At 40.3% G+C, this 22049-nt stretch overlaps 1 protein-coding gene across 1 annotated transcript in view; it reads right to left on the reverse strand.

Moving 5' to 3' along the window:
* Positions 1–22049, reverse strand: part of col22a1 (collagen, type XXII, alpha 1) — a 266290-nt gene that overhangs the window by 167700 nt on the left and 76541 nt on the right. Inside the window, exons 5-11 of the mRNA XM_048596182.1 lie at positions 20311–20434; positions 15893–16168; positions 14763–14843; positions 13195–13311; positions 8340–8381; positions 6041–6094; positions 3715–3753 (exon numbers count right to left, since the gene is read on the reverse strand). Coding sequence (XP_048452139.1) covers positions 3715–3753; positions 6041–6094; positions 8340–8381; positions 13195–13311; positions 14763–14843; positions 15893–16168; positions 20311–20434 — 733 coding nt within the window. The remainder of the gene's footprint in view (positions 1–3714; positions 3754–6040; positions 6095–8339; positions 8382–13194; positions 13312–14762; positions 14844–15892; positions 16169–20310; positions 20435–22049) is intronic.

Consider the following 22049-nt stretch of genomic DNA (forward strand, 5'->3'; position numbering starts at 1 on the left):
AGGCCTATAACCTTCCAAAGCTACCATTCTGATGCTTAATGTTTAGCTAGTCAGATCCTATAGAGCAATACTAATGTGACTAGATTGAATTAGAGCTACTAAAGATTTATTTATACATTTCATGAAGGAACACAGAGACATCAAGACCATTCAGAATGGTCTGAGCATCAGATATCAGGCCAGAATAATCTTCGATGTTAAAAACAGCTTGTGAGTGATGCCAGCCAGAACAACTCAGTCAGCATTGCTATTAGGGGTTCCAGTGTCAATTACTGTAAATATTCAACTGGCCCCTGAAGAATTTGTATAATCCTAATTGGAGAATGGATGTTTAAATCATCAAAGAATGATAAAAAGATTTGTGCAGCAGTTTACTGTCATTGTCAATCAGCATCCTATCACATCCCGCTGCTTTCAAACACTTTCATTCCACGAAACTTCTCCATAGTTTATTTATACTTCTCAGCTTAATATAAGCTATCCTGGTGTCTATAATCGGAATAAATAGTGCACACTTGGCCCCATTAACAACAGTTTGTATTTCTGAAGCAGTACTTCTGCTTCCTTTCCTGCTCTGTTTTTCCAGTGTTAGGTTATCAGTGTTAGAAGTTGCTTACTCTAATGTGCTGTAATCTGAGAACAACAGTAACTTGACTGAGAACAGCATATAGTGAATCTCTCAAGCCTGTGTCATCAGAGCATTCTTCTATAGTGCTGGAACCTGAACAAAATACGCTAGGCCGGAGAAAAAGCTGTACAGTTTACACCTTTATTATGTCAGATCTTTCTTTAGCATCTCTTGGGATGATAAAGTCACCCAACTCAGAGGTCCTGGAACATGCTAATTCCATCAGCATACATGCAGTGCAAATCGTCATCTTGGAAGACAATTCAATGCCAATGAATCTCAGAAGATATTCCCACAAATTGGTGGGATTGACAAACATTCCTTAGCATTTAGATGTACTCCTTATTTGTGTCCAAGCCATTATGAATTTTCAACAAAGCAAAAGTGACAAGGCAATGCTAAGGTTGACTCCTGGACAAACTCCAGAGTAACGGAAGGAGGAGGACCTAGAGCAAATTATTTCATGCTGTATTGATTTGAAAGAAGGTGGAGGTTAGCCACATTTCAAATTTGAACATGGAGCCAGAACACTTTGGAAACTGAAGCAGATCTAATTTACATATGCATGAGCAGAGGCACCCATTCATGTTCTCAAAATGTTTTACTATTCCCTCTGGACGATTAGAGATGGGCAATAAATGAACACCCATATCTTGTCAATAAAAAAAACAATAATTTCCAAAATGTAATTATATTTTCGTGAAAAGGAAAGCTTTGCAAGCCTATGGCCAAAGACAGAAAAAGGCACTAACTGGGCATCAGTGCAACACAGGCACAATGGGTTGAACAGGTTTCTTCTGCGCTGTCTGATTCTACAGCATGAATGTTTCACTTCTGCGTCAGGAGCACAGACCCGTAGCAATATCCCCGCACCTCAAACCCACGGCCCAGGTTAATGGACCCTGGCAGCTTGGATTTTCTAGCAGTCATGAAGTACAACCCCAAAAACAGTGCAGAAGTGGGATGAACAAATGACCTGTCTCAGTTTCCCTGCACTGCGTCAAACTTTCATTCAAGACCATGATAAGACATAAAGTCTTCTTCCAACTCTCACCCCTCATAGAAACATAGAAGCACAGAAGACAAGAACAAGAACAGGCTATTTGGCCCTCTGAACCAGTTGATTTTTTGGCTGATCATCCAACTCAATTGCCTGTTCCTGTTTCTCTCCCAAATCCTTTGACTGCTTTAATTCCGAAGTTATATGTTCAACTCCTTCCCCAAATCATACAATATTTGGCCTTAACTGTTGTCTGTTGTAGTAAATTCAACAGGCTCACCATTATCTGGGTGAAAAAAATTCTCCTCACCACAGTCCCGATGGTTGACCCAGTATCCTTAGACTGTGACCAGCCAAACCTCCAAACATCTTGTGGCCCATCTCTTTCATAGGCTGTGCATCCCACCTCAGTAATGACATTTTGCTGTGTGATTGATGATAAACAATGGGCTGGATATTAAGTTTTGTTTTCACCTAAGTGTGAGTTGTATTGAAGTTGGCATAGCCATTCCTGACACGAGGGCAAGAGAGTATTTTCACCAAATCTGACCAAACTTGCCATTGCCATCAAGTGGAGAGTAGCACATCCAATTTCCATCTCTTCTTACCTTGTGCCAGTTTTGGAACAACTCACTAATCTCTAGAAATCTTGGAGTTGCCCTTCATCCCTGGCTCTTTGCACCATCTTTAAAAGGTTACTATGCACCCAGACAACCACTGTCAGCCCAGAGCTGCACTGAATGGTTCCTGACCTGTATACCAGGCTCAGCAGATGGGGAAATTAGTGCCTCGCTTTCTCGGCATGGTCCAAGATTTCCTGGACGATGTGGTGCAGAGGCAGGACTTTCTCATCCCTGGGTCCTGCAGTTGGAGGCCATGAAACTAGACAATGCCAGCCTGGTCTGAGGTTGTCACCTTAGGTTGAGCAGTCTCAATAGACTGGAAAAATGCCCAGCACTGTAGGAAGAAGGCCAATTACCTCCTCCACTTCATATGGTGTATATGACATTATCATCTCTCATGCCATTTTATCTCTGTTACCATACTCACCTCCCATCAAGGCCCATGCTTAACCACTCACACTATTGTCTGCAATACCTTCCCTCACTCACCCCAACTTGCGATGCCACTTAACCTGCACACCCGACTCACTTGCTTGCTTGCTGTCTCTTCGCCTCCACTAACTGTGACACCTTTCTATCTGCCACAATTCCTGTCTGTCTCATTCCAGGAGCAAAACAAGCCACAACAGGGCAGAAAGAGTCAAGATTGGTGTTGTGCTGCCAGTCATCTGGCTCCTCAACCCTTATGAGGAGAGGATTCTGACTCTGACCACACTTACTGGGTCAGGATTCCCTGACCTAAGGCTATCCTGAGGCCTGCTGACATGCATAACAAGCTTCCAGAGTCGCATGTAGACCAGTTTGGGTAAGGACAGTAAACTTCCTTTCCTATTGGGAATTAGTGAATCAGATGGGTATTTTTCACAACAATCAACTGTGGTTACGTGGCAAGTTCGGTAGTCCAGAGTTTGTTGAATTAAAATTTCCCCATGCGTCAAGGTGAAATTTGAACCCATGTCACCAGAATATTGGCTGAAGATTCTGGATTACTAGTCCAGTGACATTACCATTACTTTCCCATAATAAATATTAGAAGGTTATGAAATTACTAGTGGATACTGATTGTTTACTCAAATGTTTTATGATTAACTATTAGTTACATAGGGACTATTAGTGAGTTATTAAACATTTAGACCTTTTTTTTATTTATCAGGGATATTAATTTTTCCATTGCGCTTTGATTCTTAATCAGAAAATGAATAATGGAGGGCAGTGTAGGTCTATCAACACAGGAATTACACTCTATCATTTAGCAACAGCCACAGAAAAGGAAATATGCAGGGTACAGGTGCAATATAATTCTCATTTTACTGTCTTGTGTTGAAATGTGGAATTATACCCAAATACCAATGCTTTCTCCATGTAACTTTTCTCCAATACACAGACACAACTGGATCCTGAGCAACAACTTGCTAATGACTTCGCCTACCAGCCCTCCCAGTTTAACAAATAATTTGTCTTACCTTTTCACCTTTCTCCCATGAATCATAGCTTATTGTACCCTGGAATTAAAATAAAATGTTGTCAGGAAAGATTCCTCTTACTGCTATCAACAATGTAAACGTAAAAATTTATACCAGTCAAAACTGATTAAATTTTCTTTTTTTCTCAACTATTAACAATCTATAAGGATTGTTGATCAGGTTGCTGAGGTGATTCTCAGTCTCTGGAGGCCTTATTTAAAGGGAAGGCATTTGTCAAACATATGTGCCTATAATTGTCACAGAATTTATCCCACTGTAACTTTGGTTGGGACATCAGCAGAATCTGGAGATATGGCATAGGCGGATAAAACTGTAGCTTCCACCATTTCACCACCTTACCTCTGCTGAAGAGCCCCGTTGTGTATCTCCCCAAGTTTGAATGAACATGAATCGAGAGGGAATAAAATTAGGCAGATGTAGAAAAATGTGGAGCAACAAGAAAATGTTGAAGGAAGATTCTTTAACGAAATTATTTTGATTTGTGAGTCAAAACAAAATTGGAACAGTTACTGATAACATTTTGAGGGATGAAGGGACATTCAACTGATTTAGCAATGTTTTAGAAAAGGAGCAATTCACCTGATGGAATTTGAGTCATACATCACTTATTTGGCAAAGATTTGTGTTATATTTGATGATAATTCTTTTCATGATAGCATCACCACTACATTGAAAAGAGGAGAGAACAGTTACAATGATAATGCCTTTAGGTGCTTTGTATATGTGATATTTTCCAGAATTTCTTGGATATTCCAGTGGCCAAACATAAATATTGTTCTAATCTTACTTTATTTAATTGGCAAGTCATGAAATTTGAACAACTTTTATATATTTTAAGGCGATCCATCTGTAGACATACTTTAGGTAATTGCATTTATTGCAATATCTAGAATGATTGAGAACCATGGGTGCCGCTATTTTATCAGCCGTCACCAGTGCATAATCATTTTACTGACTTTATGTTACTTCAAGCTCTAAGACATAGCAAAGATGAGTATGGTAATTGCATGAAAATGAGACAGTCAGGAATATTTTGTTTTTTTTAACAGAGAATGTTTTTTAAGGTTGGGGTGGAACTGTTCAACAGGAAGGCAGAGATCATTGCATCTCTTAATTAAACAGTTGGAAAATATTTGAAGCAGAGGAAGATGCTGGGCTATGGTGTGTTGGGAGGATTGCGCAATTAGTTTTTGGATTATTTTAACAAGAAGCTGGCGTAGAAATGATGGTTTGAATAGCTTCTGCACACTTCTATCATTTTATTGTTCCTAATCATGCCCTATCATGCTGAAGATTTTGAATATTATAAAACAATGAAGCATATCAATAACTTATTATGTAAGCAGCCCAGTCTGTGTCAGCAACATTGTATCAGACTATTACAAAGTGAACAATCAACAAATCTGTTTTTAGTGGTATTGATTGAAAAAGACAACTTGGCCTCTCTGATCCATTTGAGTTACGTACACGTTATTTCTATTTCAACATTTCACACATTTTTTGACCAGTCTGTTCTTGAACTGATCAGAGAGTAGGTTATATTACACTTGATATTATGTAACGTGACAGAATTAGTCAATGACATCAGAGTAATGGTTTTCCTCAGAATCAGTGACCACAATAATGATTCAGTTATAAATGGCACTGGCGATACAGCATCTCAAATATTGTGTGCAGTTTTGGTCTTCTTATTTAAGGAAGGATGTAAATGTATTGAAGGTGGTTCAGAGGACTTTTGCTAGATTGATACTTGGAATGAAGTTAGGACAGGCTGTGCTTGCTCTCACTGAAGTTTAGAAGTGTGAAGGACAACTTGATTGACGTGCATAGCCATTCTGAATAGCCTTGACAGGTTGGGCATGAAAAAGATGTTTCCGCTTGTGAATCAGTCCAGAACCAAGGGGCACTGTTTAAAAATTTGGGGTCACCTATTTAGGACTGAGGTGAGATGGATTATTTTCTGTCTCAGAGGGTTGTACAAATTTGGAACTTTCTGCATTGGGTGGCAGTGGAGGCTGGGCCATTAAAGGCAGTGTTAAATATGTTCTTATTAGTCAAGGGATCTGAGGATTATCAGGGGTAGATATGAACATAGAATTTCAAACACAAAACAGATCAGCAAAGATCTTATAAAATGGCAGAGCAGGCTCAAAGGGGGTGAATGGTCTACTTTAGCTCAGAATTTGTGCTGTGACAATTTATCTAACACTTTAAAACTAGAGAGATAGAGTGGCAGCTTAGTTACGGGAGCCAACAACAATATGATGTTCCTTTTAGAAATTCTCTTCAATAAATCAATACTTACAGGTTCTCCTTTTTGTCCTTTGGGACCATCAGCTCCCACTCGGCCTGGTTCACCCTGCCAACAAGAGATTAAATACGTGGTTTTAATTTCAAGTCAATAGCCGTGCAACTAATCACAGATTTATTTGTATCAATCATATGCATTTTCCCAGTGGAGTTTGACACAATTACTATCATTTAGGGGAAGGAAACCTGTCTGTACATAAAGAGGCAAGTGGCTTCAATAAGCAAAGTTACTGCAATAAGCAAGCTTTTTCAAATTTAGGTTTGGTATTATTTTCTCATTTTAAAAAAAAAATCCTCCTTTTCTGCTGTGCTTTTCCATATAAGTTGTGTACAAACTCCGCCTTCACCACAGTTTTCCAATGGGAACAAGAAGACTATGCATGTAAAGAGATTTTCCTTTGACTCTTATTGACTTGATTTTTTTTCCTCAGGCTTGTGGGCTGAATGTTGTTTTGTCATCAAGGTTAGCTACTATTAACACTTTGCATGCCTTCAGCTCACCATCTGTATCTAGATCCTGTAATGCCATTTAGAAAAAGAGATGGAACCCAAACTGGACATCACTGGCCTGGTGTGTATATTTAATTTTTCATCAATTTGATGAGGATTTAGTGGAGACTGACAGCATCGTAATTGGTTGGGTTAGATTTATTTGTTTTTTGAGGCTCGGACATACCAGGGCAATCATCTATATTTTGAGGCAGAAACCACTGTGGCGTGCCGACTGGAACTGTCTGCTAGGGAAGTGACTAGGTCTGGTGTCTAGTTTTCAGCATTATTACTAAAATGCTTTCAGAGCCCATGTGTTTAGCTGTGCCCAGTGCAATATTCTGCTCCTTCATGTGATGCAGAACGAACCAAAATTGCTAGACTCTGGGATCTGTGATTATGCTAATCTTAAGAGAAGTGCAATTAATTTCATCTATGGAGCACACGGGTCTGTGTCTGTGCTGTGTGACTCTTTGACTCTATTTGACTAAGGATGCTATCGATCATTTTACTTGCTTTTAGATTCAGGTGCTGAACTATGCTATGGATAAGTGGACCTCTACATCAGATTTCCAGCATATGCTACTGCATATTTAGTTGTGAACAGTTGTGATTATTAATTGACCAAACTAATTTCACATCAGATTATATTAATTGACAAAAGGAACATGCTTACATTTTATCAGTCCACGTTTGACTGCAACTTGGACCTAAGAGGTCAAAATGTTATACCTTTTGTCATTCATTTATGAAATTTGTGTGTCACTGGCTGGGTTAACATTTATTGCCCTTCCTTAACTGTGCAGAGGGTAGTTAAGAATCAACCATATTGGTGTTGGTCTGAAGTCGTATGTTAGTCAGACCAATTTAGGATGGCAGATTTCCATCTATAAAGAACTATGCTGAACCAACTGGTTTTTTTTAATCAACAATTGTTAATGGTCATCATTAGGTTAGCAATTTGTTTCTGATTTAAACTGAATTCAAATTGAAAATCTTACATGATGGGATTCAAACCCATGCCTCATAACATTAGCCTGGGGTTCTGAATCACTAGTCCAGTGATTTTCCAAATTGCCCATTCCAAGAGAAAAATCCTTGATTCAGATACTTTTGGGAGAAATCTTCTTTTATACATTAATAACTCTTCTTCTTCAGGCAGCTCAGGAAATTTGGCATGTCCATAAGGACCCTCACCAACTTTTAAAGATGCAACATAGAATGCATGCTGTCCAGGTGCATAACGGCCTGGCATGGCAACTGATCTGCCAGAACCATAAGAAGCTATAGAAGGTGGTGTACACAGCCCAGACCATCACAGAAGCCAATTTCTCATCCATGGACTCCATTTATATGTCTCATTGCCACGGAAAGGCTGCCATCATCATCAACGACCCAATCCAGCCCGGTTATGCCCTCCTACAACCTCTTCATTCAGGCAGAAGATACAGAAACTTGAACACATGCAGCAGCAGGTTCAAGAACAGCTGTTTCCCTGCCATTATTAGATTGATGAATGCACTCTCTAACTTCAAATAATGCTGATCTTGTTAACGTTGATCTTGCCTAGCACATGCCCTGTGCAGGGTAACCTGTATGCCTTACTCTGTCCAAGTTTGTTTTGTCACCCTGTGATATGTATGTCCTTGCTTACTATGATCTGCCTGTATTGCTCACAAACAAACCTTTTCACTGTACACAAGGCAATAAATCAAATCAATCAATCAATCAAATCGAGCAAAATGCAAGCATAACCTTTAAAATATTTATGAGCCACCTTCTTCACCCTCTCCATCCAAACTTACCTTTGGACCTCTGTGTCCAAAACCAGGTAGACCACGATCACCCTGTCAAAATTACAAGACAAATAAGTTAGAACTCTTGCTGTTCAGAAACAAATATCAGAAACGCATCACATTGATATCGGTAACGGCTCAGAGTCATCATAACAACGATCAGAAAAATAGTGATAAATGCAATTCATCTGGAAAGAGCTGACCAGATATTACAAGGTGTGGAACTGGATGAACACAGCAGGCCAGGCAGCATCAGAGGAGCAGGAAAGCTGATGTTTTGGGTCTGGACCCTTCCTCAGAAATTGGGGAGGGGAAGGGGGCTCTGAAATAAATAGAGAGAGAGGGAGGCGATGATAGAAGGTGTATAGTGGAGCAGATAGGTGGAGAGAAGACGGACAGGTCAAGGAGGTGGGGCTGAAGCCAGAACAGGTGAGCGTAAGTAGGGAGTTGGGATGGGGGTTGGTCAGTGAGGAGGGAGGAGCAGGTAGGTGGGAGGGAAGACGGGCAGGTCAAGGAGGCAGGGATGAGGCTAGTGGAGGTGAGGTGAGTGTAGGTAGGAAGTGGAGGTGGGGGTTGGTCAGTGAGGTGAGAGGAGCAGATAGGTGGGAGAAAAGACGGACAGGTCAAGGAGACGGGGACGACAGGGGGTGCTGGTCTTGGGACGAGGTCGGGGGTGGGGAGATTTTGAAGCTCGTAAAGTCCACATCGAGACCATTGGGCTGCAAGGTTCCCAGGCAGAATATGAGGTGCTGTTCCTCCAGTTTTCGGGTGGCATCGTTGTGGAACTGGAGGAGGCCCAGGATGGACATGTTGTCCTAGGTGTGGAAGGGGGAGTTGAAGTGGTTCGCGACTGGGAGGTGTTGTCATTTGTCACGAACTGAGCGTAGGTGCTTCACAAAACGGTCTCCAAGCCTCGGCTTGGTTTCCCTGATGTAGAGGAGGAAAGCTGACGTTTCAGGTCTGGACCCTTCTTCAGAAATGGGGGAGGGGAAGAGGGCTCTGAAATAAGTCCCAGCAAGCTCTGGATTCAACGCATCATTCTCCGCCACTTCCACCACCTGCAATCTGACCCCACTACCAAGAATATATTTCCCTTCCCACCCTTATCTGCCTTCCGGTGGGACTGCTCTCTCTGCGACTCCCTCATCCGCTCCACTCTCCCCACTCCCCCACCACACCCGGCACCTTTCCCTGCAACCACAGGAGGTGCTACACCTGCCCCTACACCTCCCCCCTCACCTCCATCCCAGGCCCCAAGAAAACCTTCCACATTAAACAGATGTTCACCTGCACATCCGCTAATGTGGTATATCGTATCTGCTGTTCCCAATGTGGCGTCCTCTACATCGGGGAAACCAAGCGGAGGCTTGGAGACCGCTTTGTGGAACACCTACGCTCGGTTCATGACAAACGACAACACCTCCCAGTCGCGAACCACTTCAACTACCCCTCTCACTCCTTGGATGACATATCCATCCTGGGCCTCCTCCAGTGCCACAACGATGCCATCTGAAAACTGGAGGAACAGCACCTCATATTCCGCCTTGGAACCCTACAACCCAATGGTCTTACTGTGGACTTTACAAGCTTCAAAATCTCCCCACCCCCGACCTCGTTCCAAGACCAGCCCTCCCTCTCGTCCCCGTCTCCTTGGCCTGTCCGTCTTTTCTCCCACCTATCTGCTCCTCCCACCTCACTGACCAGCCCCCACCTCCACTTCCTACCTACAGTCACGTCACCTCTACTAGCCTCATCCCCGCCTCCTTGGCCTGTCCGTCTTCCCGTCCCCATTACCTGCCCCTCCCTCCTCACTGACCAACCCCCATCCCAACTCCCTACCTACGCTCACCTGTTCTGGCTTCAGCCCGACCTCTTTGACCTGTCCGTCTTCTCTCCACCTATCTGCTCCACTATACACCTTCTATCATCGCCTCCCCCTCTCTCTATTTATTTCAGAGCTCCATTCCCCTCCCCAATTTCTGAAGAAGGGTCCAGACCCAAAACGTTAGCTTTCCTGCTCCTCTGATGCTGCTTGGCCTGGTGTGTTCATCCAGCTCTACACCTTGTTATCTCAGGCTCCAGCATCAGCAGTTCCTACTATCTCTGACCAGATATTAGACAGATACGTTCAGAATCTTAACTTTTGGGGAATATTTCTTTGGATTGTTTTCAACGCAGGTGAAAGCACATTTTCTTATTGAAGTACTAAAAATATTAGTGAGTTAGGCACATAGTAGTAATGTCACTGGACTACTAATCCAAGAATCCCAGTTTAATGTTCTGGGAACATAGGTTCAAATCACTCCATGGAAAATGGTATCATTTAATTAAAATCAAAATCTTTTGAATTAGAAGCTCGCCTAAAACTGGCTGGTAAACCACATTTTTTTTGTCCTCTAAAAACCTATTTAATTCACTCATGTCCTTTAGGAAAGGAATTCTGCTCTATCCTTAATTAGTCTGGCCTATTTGTGACTCTAGACTCACAGCAACGTGGTTTACCCTTTACTGGCCTGTAGGCATATTAAATGTGAGCAATAAATCTTTGCCAGGAAAGCCAACATTCCATGAGTAAAACAAATGTTAAATATGTTATGTTCTTATTATCTCATCTTTAACATCTTATCAGGAAAACTGTGATTCTACGTGGCACTTTCTCAATCCAATAGTAAAACGTTCACCTGGACTTAACACTGGAGTAGGACTTGAATACATAACCTCTGACCAAGTGTAGAACTACTGAGTCAAAGCAGTTTATGCTAATTATATTGGCAGTTTTGGGAAGAATTATTTCTGGAATTCAAGAACCTTGTCAATTAAGTTCTCACTAAATAAAACAAGCAGCAAACTATCCTCTTCCAGGTACATCTAACATGATATTTCTTATCCAATATATCTTAGTGGAATCAATTTGAAATAAGCTTTCTACTGCCTGAAAAATATTCCTTAAGTGTCTGAACTCTAGGCACTTCCTGAATTGGAAGGTCAGCTAATTCATCCCTGCAATCAACATCAAAAATCTATAATTTTCATATTGAAATTTTTATAAATTATTACAATAATACATTTCTTCGTACTATTTTCTTAAATCTACCCTGAGATAGAATTTATTTAAAATGTGATACTTAAAATAAGTATTCCAATTTCCAAAGAACTCGATACATTTAGATATGATGTTTCTGTACTTATTATTTAACCATTGCTTTCAGATGGTGCAATAAAGTATAAAGTCTATATTGACATGAGGTAAACATTGACTTGAAACAGGCACTTTAGTAAATAGGTGGCATTATTATTAGGATGCCAGCTAACATGATAGGAAATGGATAATCACTGTACATTTTTAACTTATATCTCATGGTAATCATTACATTTTTAATGTGAAGAAGGAGAAAAAAATATGAATACATCAAATTGATGTCTGTGTATCTGAATGTGCAAATATTTTGACCTAAGCATTGGGATACATATTGGGGATTTATCATTTTCATGAAAACCTAACTTTATCATGGACACACTTTTAAAAAATTACCATATGTTGTGTTTCCTGTATGCACGAGATCTTAAAGTAGAAGTATGGATTGTTTGTATTATAAATTGAATTGAAAGAGAAACTTACGTATTGTCAAGGCATTTCCCTTTTTTTCTGTATGTCACACCAACTAGCAATGCATTGTTTTTACCTCACATTTTGGATTATTGTATATTGTGAGTCCACACAACAAAAGGAAACTTGCCTGAAACTCATTTAAATGTATTTAATAAAAGGCAGCAGAGATGGTGAGAGAAAACTTCAGAAACAGAAATTGTTGGAGAAACTCAGCAGATCTGGCGGTATCTGTGGAAAGGTGACAGAGTTAACATGTCGGGTTAACCATTCTTCAGGTAAGTGGAAATTTCAGTTGCATTAGTCAGATTTAAATTTAAACCCGGGTCCTAGAGTTGGTCAGAAACTGTGCTAACTCACTGCATAAATAATGAATATTTTTAAAAAATTGCTAGAAAAGCTCAGCAGGTCTGGCAGCATCTATGAAGAAAAAAAAGTTAACATTTTGGGTCTGGTGACCCTTCCTCAGAACACTAAGACACTGCATGATCAATTCCAGCAATATTGGAGATTATTAAATTTGTCTCAGTTTTCTCAGCAGAGACATAGGAGCTCATTCTTCTTGTGGTAAACTTGTTTTAATCATTTGACATTGATTCATAGAGTCATAGATCATGGGAACAGACCCTTCAGTCCAACCAGTCCATGTGGAACATAATTCCAAACTAATCCAGTCCCACTTGCCTGCTCCTGGTCCACAACCCTCCAAACCTTTCCTATTCATGTACTTGTCCAAATGTCTTTTAAACGTTGTAATTGTTCCTGCATCTACCACTTTATCGGGAAGTTCATTCCACACGCGAACCACTCTCTGTGTAAAAAATTTACCCCTCGTGCCTTTTTTGATCTCTCTCCTCTCACCTTAAAAATGAGCCCCCCAGTCTTGAAATCTCCTATTCTAGGGAAAAGACATCTATCATTAACCCTATCCATACCTTTCATTATTTTATAAACTTCTATCAGGTCGTCTCTCAATCTCCTAGGCTCCTTTAACAAAAGCAGAAATAAAACAAAGCTCTGTTTCTTTTCCCAGATAATTTACACGCCACCATCAACATCAGGTAACCAAAACTCATGGTCAACATTTGGATGAAAAAGTCATCAACGTGATACTCAAACTTTGTCTCTCCACAGATGCTGTCAGACCTACGGAGTATTTCCAGAATTTCCTATTTTTGACGTACTGTGTTTCTATCCCTTAGCCTTTGATGTGGTAAATAATGACAATTATTGCATTCATTTAATTACTTTGAGTACCTTTTCTCCCTTAAGGCAGGAACAATTAATGGTCTTTGTGCTGTCAACTTCAGCAGGTGGTTGCGGTGTTGTTGAGATCTCCAAATGAGGATGTTGTGTGGCAACAATAATCTGACACTGGTTTACAAATGACAAAGAAATGGTGGTGAATAGTAGAAAGTGTAAGGACAGTTACTTGAAATGCACATCAGTGCAAGTTACATTTAACCAACTATGCAGACCGGAATAGTGCAAAAGTTCTTTGAAAGAACTCAGCTCACTCTTAATCATCATTTCGACCTGTAATGCCATTCATTATCTCATGAGTAAAGTTAGTGAGACCTAAAGCCATTGCCTTTGGCTGCACCCACAAATTCTGTACCTTCACCTCCAGCAAAATTCTCCTCCTTGACCAATGTCTCATGTCAAAGTTAATGTTCTGCAAACCTAACATTCTATTTGAGCTTGAGCTTAGCATATGACGTCACCATTCCTTCCAACATTAATTCTATCAAAGTCCACCTCTGTAATATTGCACATGCATTTCCCAGAATCAGCTCATCTCATACAAAAACCCTCAAGTCTTTGGTATCTCCCAATTCTAAAATTCCAATATTCTTCTGGCCATCTTCCACTCTGCACATGTTTCAGCTCACTGCCTGTGATTTACAAAAAGCTCCACCGACTCACTTATCCTCTACTTTCTAATCTACTTTGATTTTTGATCAACACTCAGCTCAAACATGATAAATTGCAATCAATCTTCAAGTAGCTATGCTCTCCCAAGAAATCTGGCCTCTTATGAACTTGAATGTTTTTACCCCACCTCTGGTGGTTTTGTCAAAAGCTGTGTAGGCTCTAAGTTTTGTAATTTTAACTTTTGGTTCCCTGCTGGTTAATCCCTATTTTCCTTTAATACCATCCTTAAGACCCAGTAATCCTTTGGCTCAGTGTCTGACTATGCTTCTGTCAAGCACCTTGCTGTATTCTGTAGTTTTGTCTGTAAACACATATTATTGTTGATGTGAATGACTCCCTGTGGTAATATCCCATACAGATCAATAAGATCCCAGATTTAATTCCTGATATGCAATGAGTCCACTGATCTCAGCTGGACTGACACTAGGTATGTTACTCTGCCTCTGTAGTTTATAGTTACAAAGATTTTAAACCTGACTGATATGCAGCAAACCTTGCTAGAAAGTGTTAATGTGTCTATGAAAGATGGAACTAAGAAAATAGGGGGTGAGTTGGAGATACCAAATAGCATAATACTTGCATACCAATAACTTGCATTTATATAAAATATTTAATGTGGAAAGGCACTTCACACTAAATCAATCAGATAGAAATAAACACCAATTCGAAGGTATTTACAGTTTGGGAAAAGTTGGTTTATAAAGACCATAAGTGAATAAACATTGAGATTACTTCAGGATGTAAACATTCATAATATCCGATAATTAGGACAAATTAGGTAATGATTTTACTGAAAGCATATTTGCTAAAGGTGAGCATGACTATTGAAATTAGCTTTTAATGCTCTTAGAACCATTTCTTTCTTCTTCATGCACTTATTTCTTACTCACTGGGTTGCTGGGAAGATCACAGCAGGTTTCCAGCTCTGCATCCTTGGCATCACAATAAATGACAATCCGTTGAAGGTCAAACTGGAATTAGGTTGGAAAAAAAAAATTTCTTACAAAATAACTACTGGATATTATTAATTATTTTGAATCTAGGTCCTTTTTACCTTCCACTCTGTCAAGTTCTATGTGAGCTTCCTAATGCCTGCTGAGTATTTGCACCTCACAACTCAATCTGATCTAATTCTTATCAAAGAGCAGTGAACTCTGTGATGTAGGTTTCTATGACTCTATGTGCTAAGCATGACTGTTCTTTCACAGAACCATCAGAGGCTAGATTGGCTGATTAGGCTTCTTTGACGCAGTGCGATTCTAGTTCTACAAAAATTTCCTTTAACATCCAGTAAAAGAATACCTTTTTTCCACATTCCACATGAGCAAGATTCTCAGAGATTGTATATTTCAAAGCCATTTTTGTTAGTTAGAAAAGAAGTACATTCCTAATATTTTCATTTAGAATACACTTTTTCTTATAAATCCTTTGACCAACTCTCCAGTCAAGCAGGGAAGGAAGGGTAAATCTGCACCTCAAAGCAACAGAAGATAATTTTAGTATTTTCACTGGCATTCTCAGGTGCTTTTCCTTTCAAGCAAGGGACCAAACTTTAGATCTCGTGTGGTAGTTATGCCTTCAGTTCTAGATGAGGGAAATATTCCAGATGTAAGAATCTTGTGCAGTTGGCTGCAAACCCAAAGAAAATGTGCTAAATATGTTCAGCCCTCAAATGCCTTCCTGTTACTCTTGGTTCCACTGCACTTGGTTCCAAATGGTTTAAGGACCCTTGTTTGATCACGGTGCACCAGATTAAACTCGTCTTTGCCTGTGTGGCACATGGTGCAATCTAACTTGGCAAACAAACTAGAAGCAGCCATTAATATTCCAGTTTGCACAGGTAAAGGACCTACTGCCCACAAAAGACAGGTGTCATGTTATTACTATACTGATGGCCAAACCAAGATTGCATACATTTCTGACATGGTCTGAACACGAGCCAGTGGCAGACCCTTCAGCCCTGATTTGCAACTGAAAATGGACACTCTCCAGTTGAATTTATGGACTACACATGACTTACATCAATTGGGACACTATCATACAGACGTTTGCCAATCACTGTTTTCCCTCGAATGTTGATGTTCTCCCGTTCTTCCATTGGCAGCGTTTCAATCAGTTTGCAGTCAATGTAGAGAGAGACACTGCTCGATTGAATACTGAGTGCCAGCTTGTGCCAATCACGGTCAAATAAGCCGCTGACTTCTTTGTTTTTGAAAACGGTTCTCACAGCATCTTTTCTCAGTCCAACTGCATTGTATTCCACAGCTTTGTTCTCACCATCTAATCGAATGGAAACCTGGAAAATGCAAAGAGAGGGATCACTGTGTGTTCCAACTGTAAAGAAGCATTTCTTATTGCACTGGCAATCTTTTAAAAATGATTATTGTCAGTGTGGATGGTGATGACAAGTGGAGTCCCAGAGGGATCAATACTTGGATCCTGCTATCCACAATATATGCCAACAAATTAAAAGAGGGTATCAAGTGTAATTGGTGAGGACATAAAGATGCTTCAAGGTTATTTAGACAAGTTGAGTGGCAAATACATGGCATAATCGTGGATAAATGTGAAGTTGCACATTTTGGTGGGAAAGAAAGAATGGCAGTGTATTATTTAAATGGTGATAGATTGGGAATGGTTGATGTACAACAGGAATCTGGGTGTCTTTGTACAGCAGTCAAACAGGTGCAGTAAACAGTTAGTAATGCATATGGTATGTTGGCCTTCATCGTAAGAAAGTTTTGAGTACAGGAGCAAGGAAATCTTACTGCAGTGGAACAGGGCTGAGTGAGACCACACCTGCACCATTGTTTTTGATCTCCTTACCAAAGGAAACATTTGTGCAACAAGTGCAATAAAATTTTGCCAGGCTGATTCCGGGATTGGCAATCCTGTCATATGAGGAGATTTTTGGTCCATTGGGCTGTATTCACTGGAAGAATGACACAGGACTTATTGAGAGGGCTGGACAGACTGGATGCAGCATTGATCTTTCCCTTGGCCAGGATCCCAGAACAAGGGATCACTCTCTGAGGACGCACAGTACTGAGAAGAATTAGAACTAGAAGCACGACGAGGCAATACAGCCCCTCGAGTCTGCTCCACCATTTAATTCAATCATGGCTGATCTCATTGCGATATCAACTGCTCCTTCCTGCCCGATGTCCATAAGCCTTCAAACCATTACCAATTTGACTTACATGATACTAAGAGGCTTGGATAGGGTGGATATGGAGAAGACATTCCAACAGTAGGATAGACTAGGACCCTGAGGGCACAGGCTCAGATTGAAGGAACAACCCTTTAGAACTGAGATGAGGAAGAATTTCTTCAGCCACAGTGTTGGTGAATCTGTGGAACTCATTGCCGCGGAGGGCTGTGGAGGTCAACTTATTAACTGCATTTAAGACAGAGATAGATAGGGTCTTGATTATTAAGGGAATCAAGGGTTATGGGGAGAAGGCAGGGGAATGTGGTTCAGAAACATATCGGTGATGATCAAATGGTGGAGCAGAATTAATAGGCCGAATGGCCTAATTCTTCTCATATATCTGATAGTCTTATGGTCCAACAGGAGGCTATTTAGATTGAGATAAGGGACAGTTTATTCAATCAGGGGGTGGTGGACGTATGGAATTCTCCCGAAGGCTGTTGTGTATGGACACAAAGGTCCTAAATATATTTAAGAAAGAAAGAGAGAAATTTCTAGATGCTAAATGTATCAAGGGTTCTGGGGAATGTGTGGAAGTGTGGTGCTCAGATGGGGGATTAGGATGAATGGTGGATTGGGCTCTATGGGCCAAGTGGCCTAACTTTTTTCTGTTTTCTATGTTTCCATATTTTCTCTTCTGAATCATTTCACTCACATTAGGGCACTGTTTCAAATATCTTGACCATTATACTTGATTTTAGACATGGTGCTCATTCACTATTTATCTACCTGTTAAGCTTGGATCTATCACTTGTGATTGTAATGGTATGATGTAAAATGGACAACTGATCCAATCCTGTCAGTTTCTGACTAGGTATATTTGTTTGAAATTATACAAATAAACCAGTTCACAGATTGTATTCAGATTATATGGAGTATAGTTTGAAGAAGGAAAGGCATAATTTTGTAGGTTTCACGACATTTATGATAAATGGTGAATAGTATGGAGGACTTTTGGTATGCTTGTCTTTATTGGTCAGTGCATTGAGTTGGGAGGTCATGTTGTGGCTGTACAGGACATTAGTTAGGCCACTTTTGGAATACTGCATTCACTTCTGGTCTACTTGCTATAGGGAGCTAAAGGGAGAGGCTGAATAGACTGAGGCTATTTTCCCTGGAGCACCAGAGGCGGAGGGGTGACCTTGTAGAAGTATACAAAATCATGAGGGATGTGGATAGGGTGAATAGTCAAGGTCTTTTCCCCAGGGTCAGAGAGTCCAAAACTAGATGGCATAGGTTTAAGGTGAGAGGGGCAAGATTTAAAAGGACCTACAGGACAACTTTTCACAAAGAGGAAAGTGTGCGTATGGAGCTAGCTGTTAGATGAAGTGGTGGAGGCAGGTACAATTACAACATTTAAAAGGCATCTGGATGGGTATACAAATGGGAAGGGTTTAGAGGGATATGGGCCAAATGATGGCAAATGGGACTAGATTAATTTAGGATATCTGGTCGGTATGGACAAGTTGGGTCGAACTGTCTAATTCTGTGCTGTACATCTGTATGACTCTATGAGTCTCTTCCACATAGCTTGAAATGATAGTTCCATTCTCTGTCTAGCTGTGTTTCTTTCTGTGTGATTATAAAAGCCCCATTGTTTTTTTCAAAGATTATCTGCTCGCTATTTTGCCAACGCCTTTTATGTATATCTCTTCTCATTTTGTAATTATATGCTTTTCAGTTTTCATGGGCATCTTTAGTTTTTTTTGTTCTAACATGATCATATGTCTCACTTTTAAATTTCAACCCATTTCAATCTCTTTTATTATTTACCAGAGCTCACCATTTCTGCTTACATGAATGCAATTTGTACTGGTTGTCGCATGCTTGAAAGTTCTTCATTTCTCATCTGTTAATCTGCTTGCTAAAGCATCTCCATGATAAAATTGGGCTAGATCACTTCATATTAATGTTGAGCATTGTCTTTTGCAAGCCAAGCATGTTTATGTTTGTAACTTATGTTTGTAACTTCATTGCATCCTCTTCCATTATTTTTTCTAAAAGCTATATTCTGGTTCCTATTTCCCAAGTGTTTCTAACTCTTGTGTCGAGTTGATTCTAACATCACCAAACAGTGTAAATCAAAGCTACAGTGAGGTCCACAGACAGATCACACAAATATTCAACAGCAAGATATTAATAAAGATTCTGCTTACATCGTTTCCCAGGGTAAAGGAATATATTGATCTTGAAAGCAGTCTGGTATGCATTCCAAAAAAATTCAATGACCTGCATTATTTTTATTCCAATCTATCTTGAGATGGTGAAAATCTTCAATATTGTTATCCTTACATTCATAAAATCCCTATAGCATGGAAGCAGGCCATTCGGAACAATAAGTCCACACCACCTCTTAAGAGTATCCCATCCAGAACCCTACTCCCTACTTTATCCCTGTAACTCCACATAACCCATGGCTAACCCACCTAGCCTGCACATCCCTGGTCACTATGGACAATTTAGCACAGCCAATCCACCTAACCTGCACATCTTTGGACTGTAGGAGGAAACCAGAGCACCGAGCAGAAACCCAAACAGGCACAGGAAGAACATGTAAACTCCACACAGACAGTTGTCCAAGGGTGGAATCAAACCCAGGACCCCAGCACTGTTAGGCAGCAGTGCTAACCACTGAGACACAGTGCTGCATACCTTTGTGCTCTGTTTTCTCATCTCACACTCTATCTGATTTCTATCTTTTAGTGGCCTGTAATTCATAATGGGACATTTTACCATTTCTCTCCAATTTCTTAGCTCTAGTCTTGTGTCTTCTAATTTAACACAATTCCTAGAATATCCTTAATACCAAGAGCAAAGACCGAAACCCTCACTAACAGTGTAACCTCAGCATCTTATAATTTTCTCAATTTCTGCAGTCTTATCCAAATCTATTCAATATAATTCAAACCCAAAATTCCTCCACAGTTGTTAACTACACCTGAATGCACACATCAATGTACACATACTGAAAGTACATGCAACGCAACACTTGTGAAATACTTTTAACTCAACTAGTGAGAAAAAAAATGTTCAATAGAGAACACTCCATCTAGGACACAGTAGATTTTATGGCATTAAACACCTCTTGGAGAGATCTATTTTGGATTGGTGAAATGTGCTGATAACTCAATGATTTTGAAGTAATTTGTTGTATTCTAATTCCCCAGTCATGCAAGTTTACCTAGTGAAATCACTCTTGAATGAAGGATAAATGTGTGACAATATACCTGTGGGATCCCATATTTGTCAATAATTTGCCAGATGTACCAGTCTTCTCTTCGGGAAGCTTTTCGGAATTTAAAGGTGGCAACAAAAGCATATTCATCAGGCAGGCCTTGAGGAAATACGTCTCTGAAATAAAGGTTGAGAGCTCCTTGAATGCTCATCAATATTCAGCAGTTAGTGATATATCCAGATATGTCAAGAAAATCCCAAGAATTATGCCCAATCGCTGTTGTTTTAGTTGATGCATGCAGAGTTGTAAACAACCGACATTAAAAGCCATTTGTTTTTGACAATACACAGGTAGATTACATAGCCATAATATTCCACAAGTACATCCTTTCATTTCAATTAACTGTTTATTGCTGATATTTGTTGTGGCTTTTCAAACAATTCTTTCAGGTTTGCTGGAGAGGTCAGCACTTATTGCCCATCCATAACTGTCCTTGAATTCAGTTTCTTACAGGCTATTTCAGTCAGCGGCTGAGTGACAATGACACTGTGTGGGCCTGGAGTCACATGTAGGCCAGACCAGGCAAGGATGACAGATTTGTTTCCCTAAAGGACATTAGGTGAATTTTCATGACAGTCAATGCTAGATTTTTGGCACCTTTATTGAAGCTAACTTTGAATTAAAGATTTGTCATTAATTAATTTATTTCAAATTCCAAAGCTGTTGACTCGATTGAGTTGCTACAAATGTTTCCCAAACAGTTGGTCTGCTCTAAAATCTTAAAATCTGTACCTGCTGCTGCCACACTTTTCTAAGTTTCAGGGAGCTATGAGACGATACTTACTTGTGAGACGGTCTTAATTTCCTGGCTGAGTCCCTTAACATATTTATCACTGAGCCATGAGATACAAATAAATCTACAAATAAATTTAGTTTTATGATGATAGCCTCTGGAAAATTTTTTAAGGATGAGTGAAGGGAGGCAATGGCCTAGTGGCACTATCACAGGACTGCTAATCCAGAGACCCACATAATATTCTGGGGATCTGGGTTCGAATTCCACCACAGCAGACGGTGGAATTTGAATTCAATAAAATATCTGGAATTAAGAATCTAATAATGCCCAGGAATCCATTGTTGATTGTTGGTGGGGGGAAACCCATCTGGGTCACTAATGTCCTTTAAGGAAGGAAAGTGCCATCCTTACCTGGTCTGGCCTACATGTGACTCCCAACCCAAAGCAATGTGGTTGACTCTTATCTGCTCTCTGGGCAAATAGGGATGGATGATAAATGCTGGTCTAGCCATCGAAGCCCTCATCCTGTTAATGAATTTTAAAAAGGCTGCAAGGTTGCCTTCTAACAGGTATTACTGAACAATGTAGAGCTGCACAGAGGATACACTTGAGAGGTCAAGAACAGAGACTGTTGAGGCAACACATTCTTTTTCATCAACTGGAGAGCTGGTCCAGTGCTAGCTCTGTAGTGAAAGTTGGCAGTATCATGTACTGCTCAGACACTTGATAGCCCTTCCCACAGGATCAAGGGCACCCACGAGCAGCCAGGTAATCAGATGTTGGTAGTTCTGGTGAATAGCAGCACCGCTGTGAAAGCGTTGGCTATTGCTGGTGCAATACTCACCTGAAGCTTAGAATAGTTACAGGATACCAGGCTACAGTAAGGGAAAAATTAAATATATTGGCCACAAGGATATAGGGGTCAGTATGGCTCTCAGAATGTTACACCTTTTCCATTGGTTGGTTTCTCAATCAGATACCCATGAGGTAACCTT

Source organism: Rhincodon typus, chromosome 4 (genome assembly GCF_021869965.1).
Source record: "Rhincodon typus isolate 14 chromosome 4, sRhiTyp1.1, whole genome shotgun sequence".
NCBI lineage: Eukaryota > Metazoa > Chordata > Chondrichthyes > Orectolobiformes > Rhincodontidae > Rhincodon > Rhincodon typus.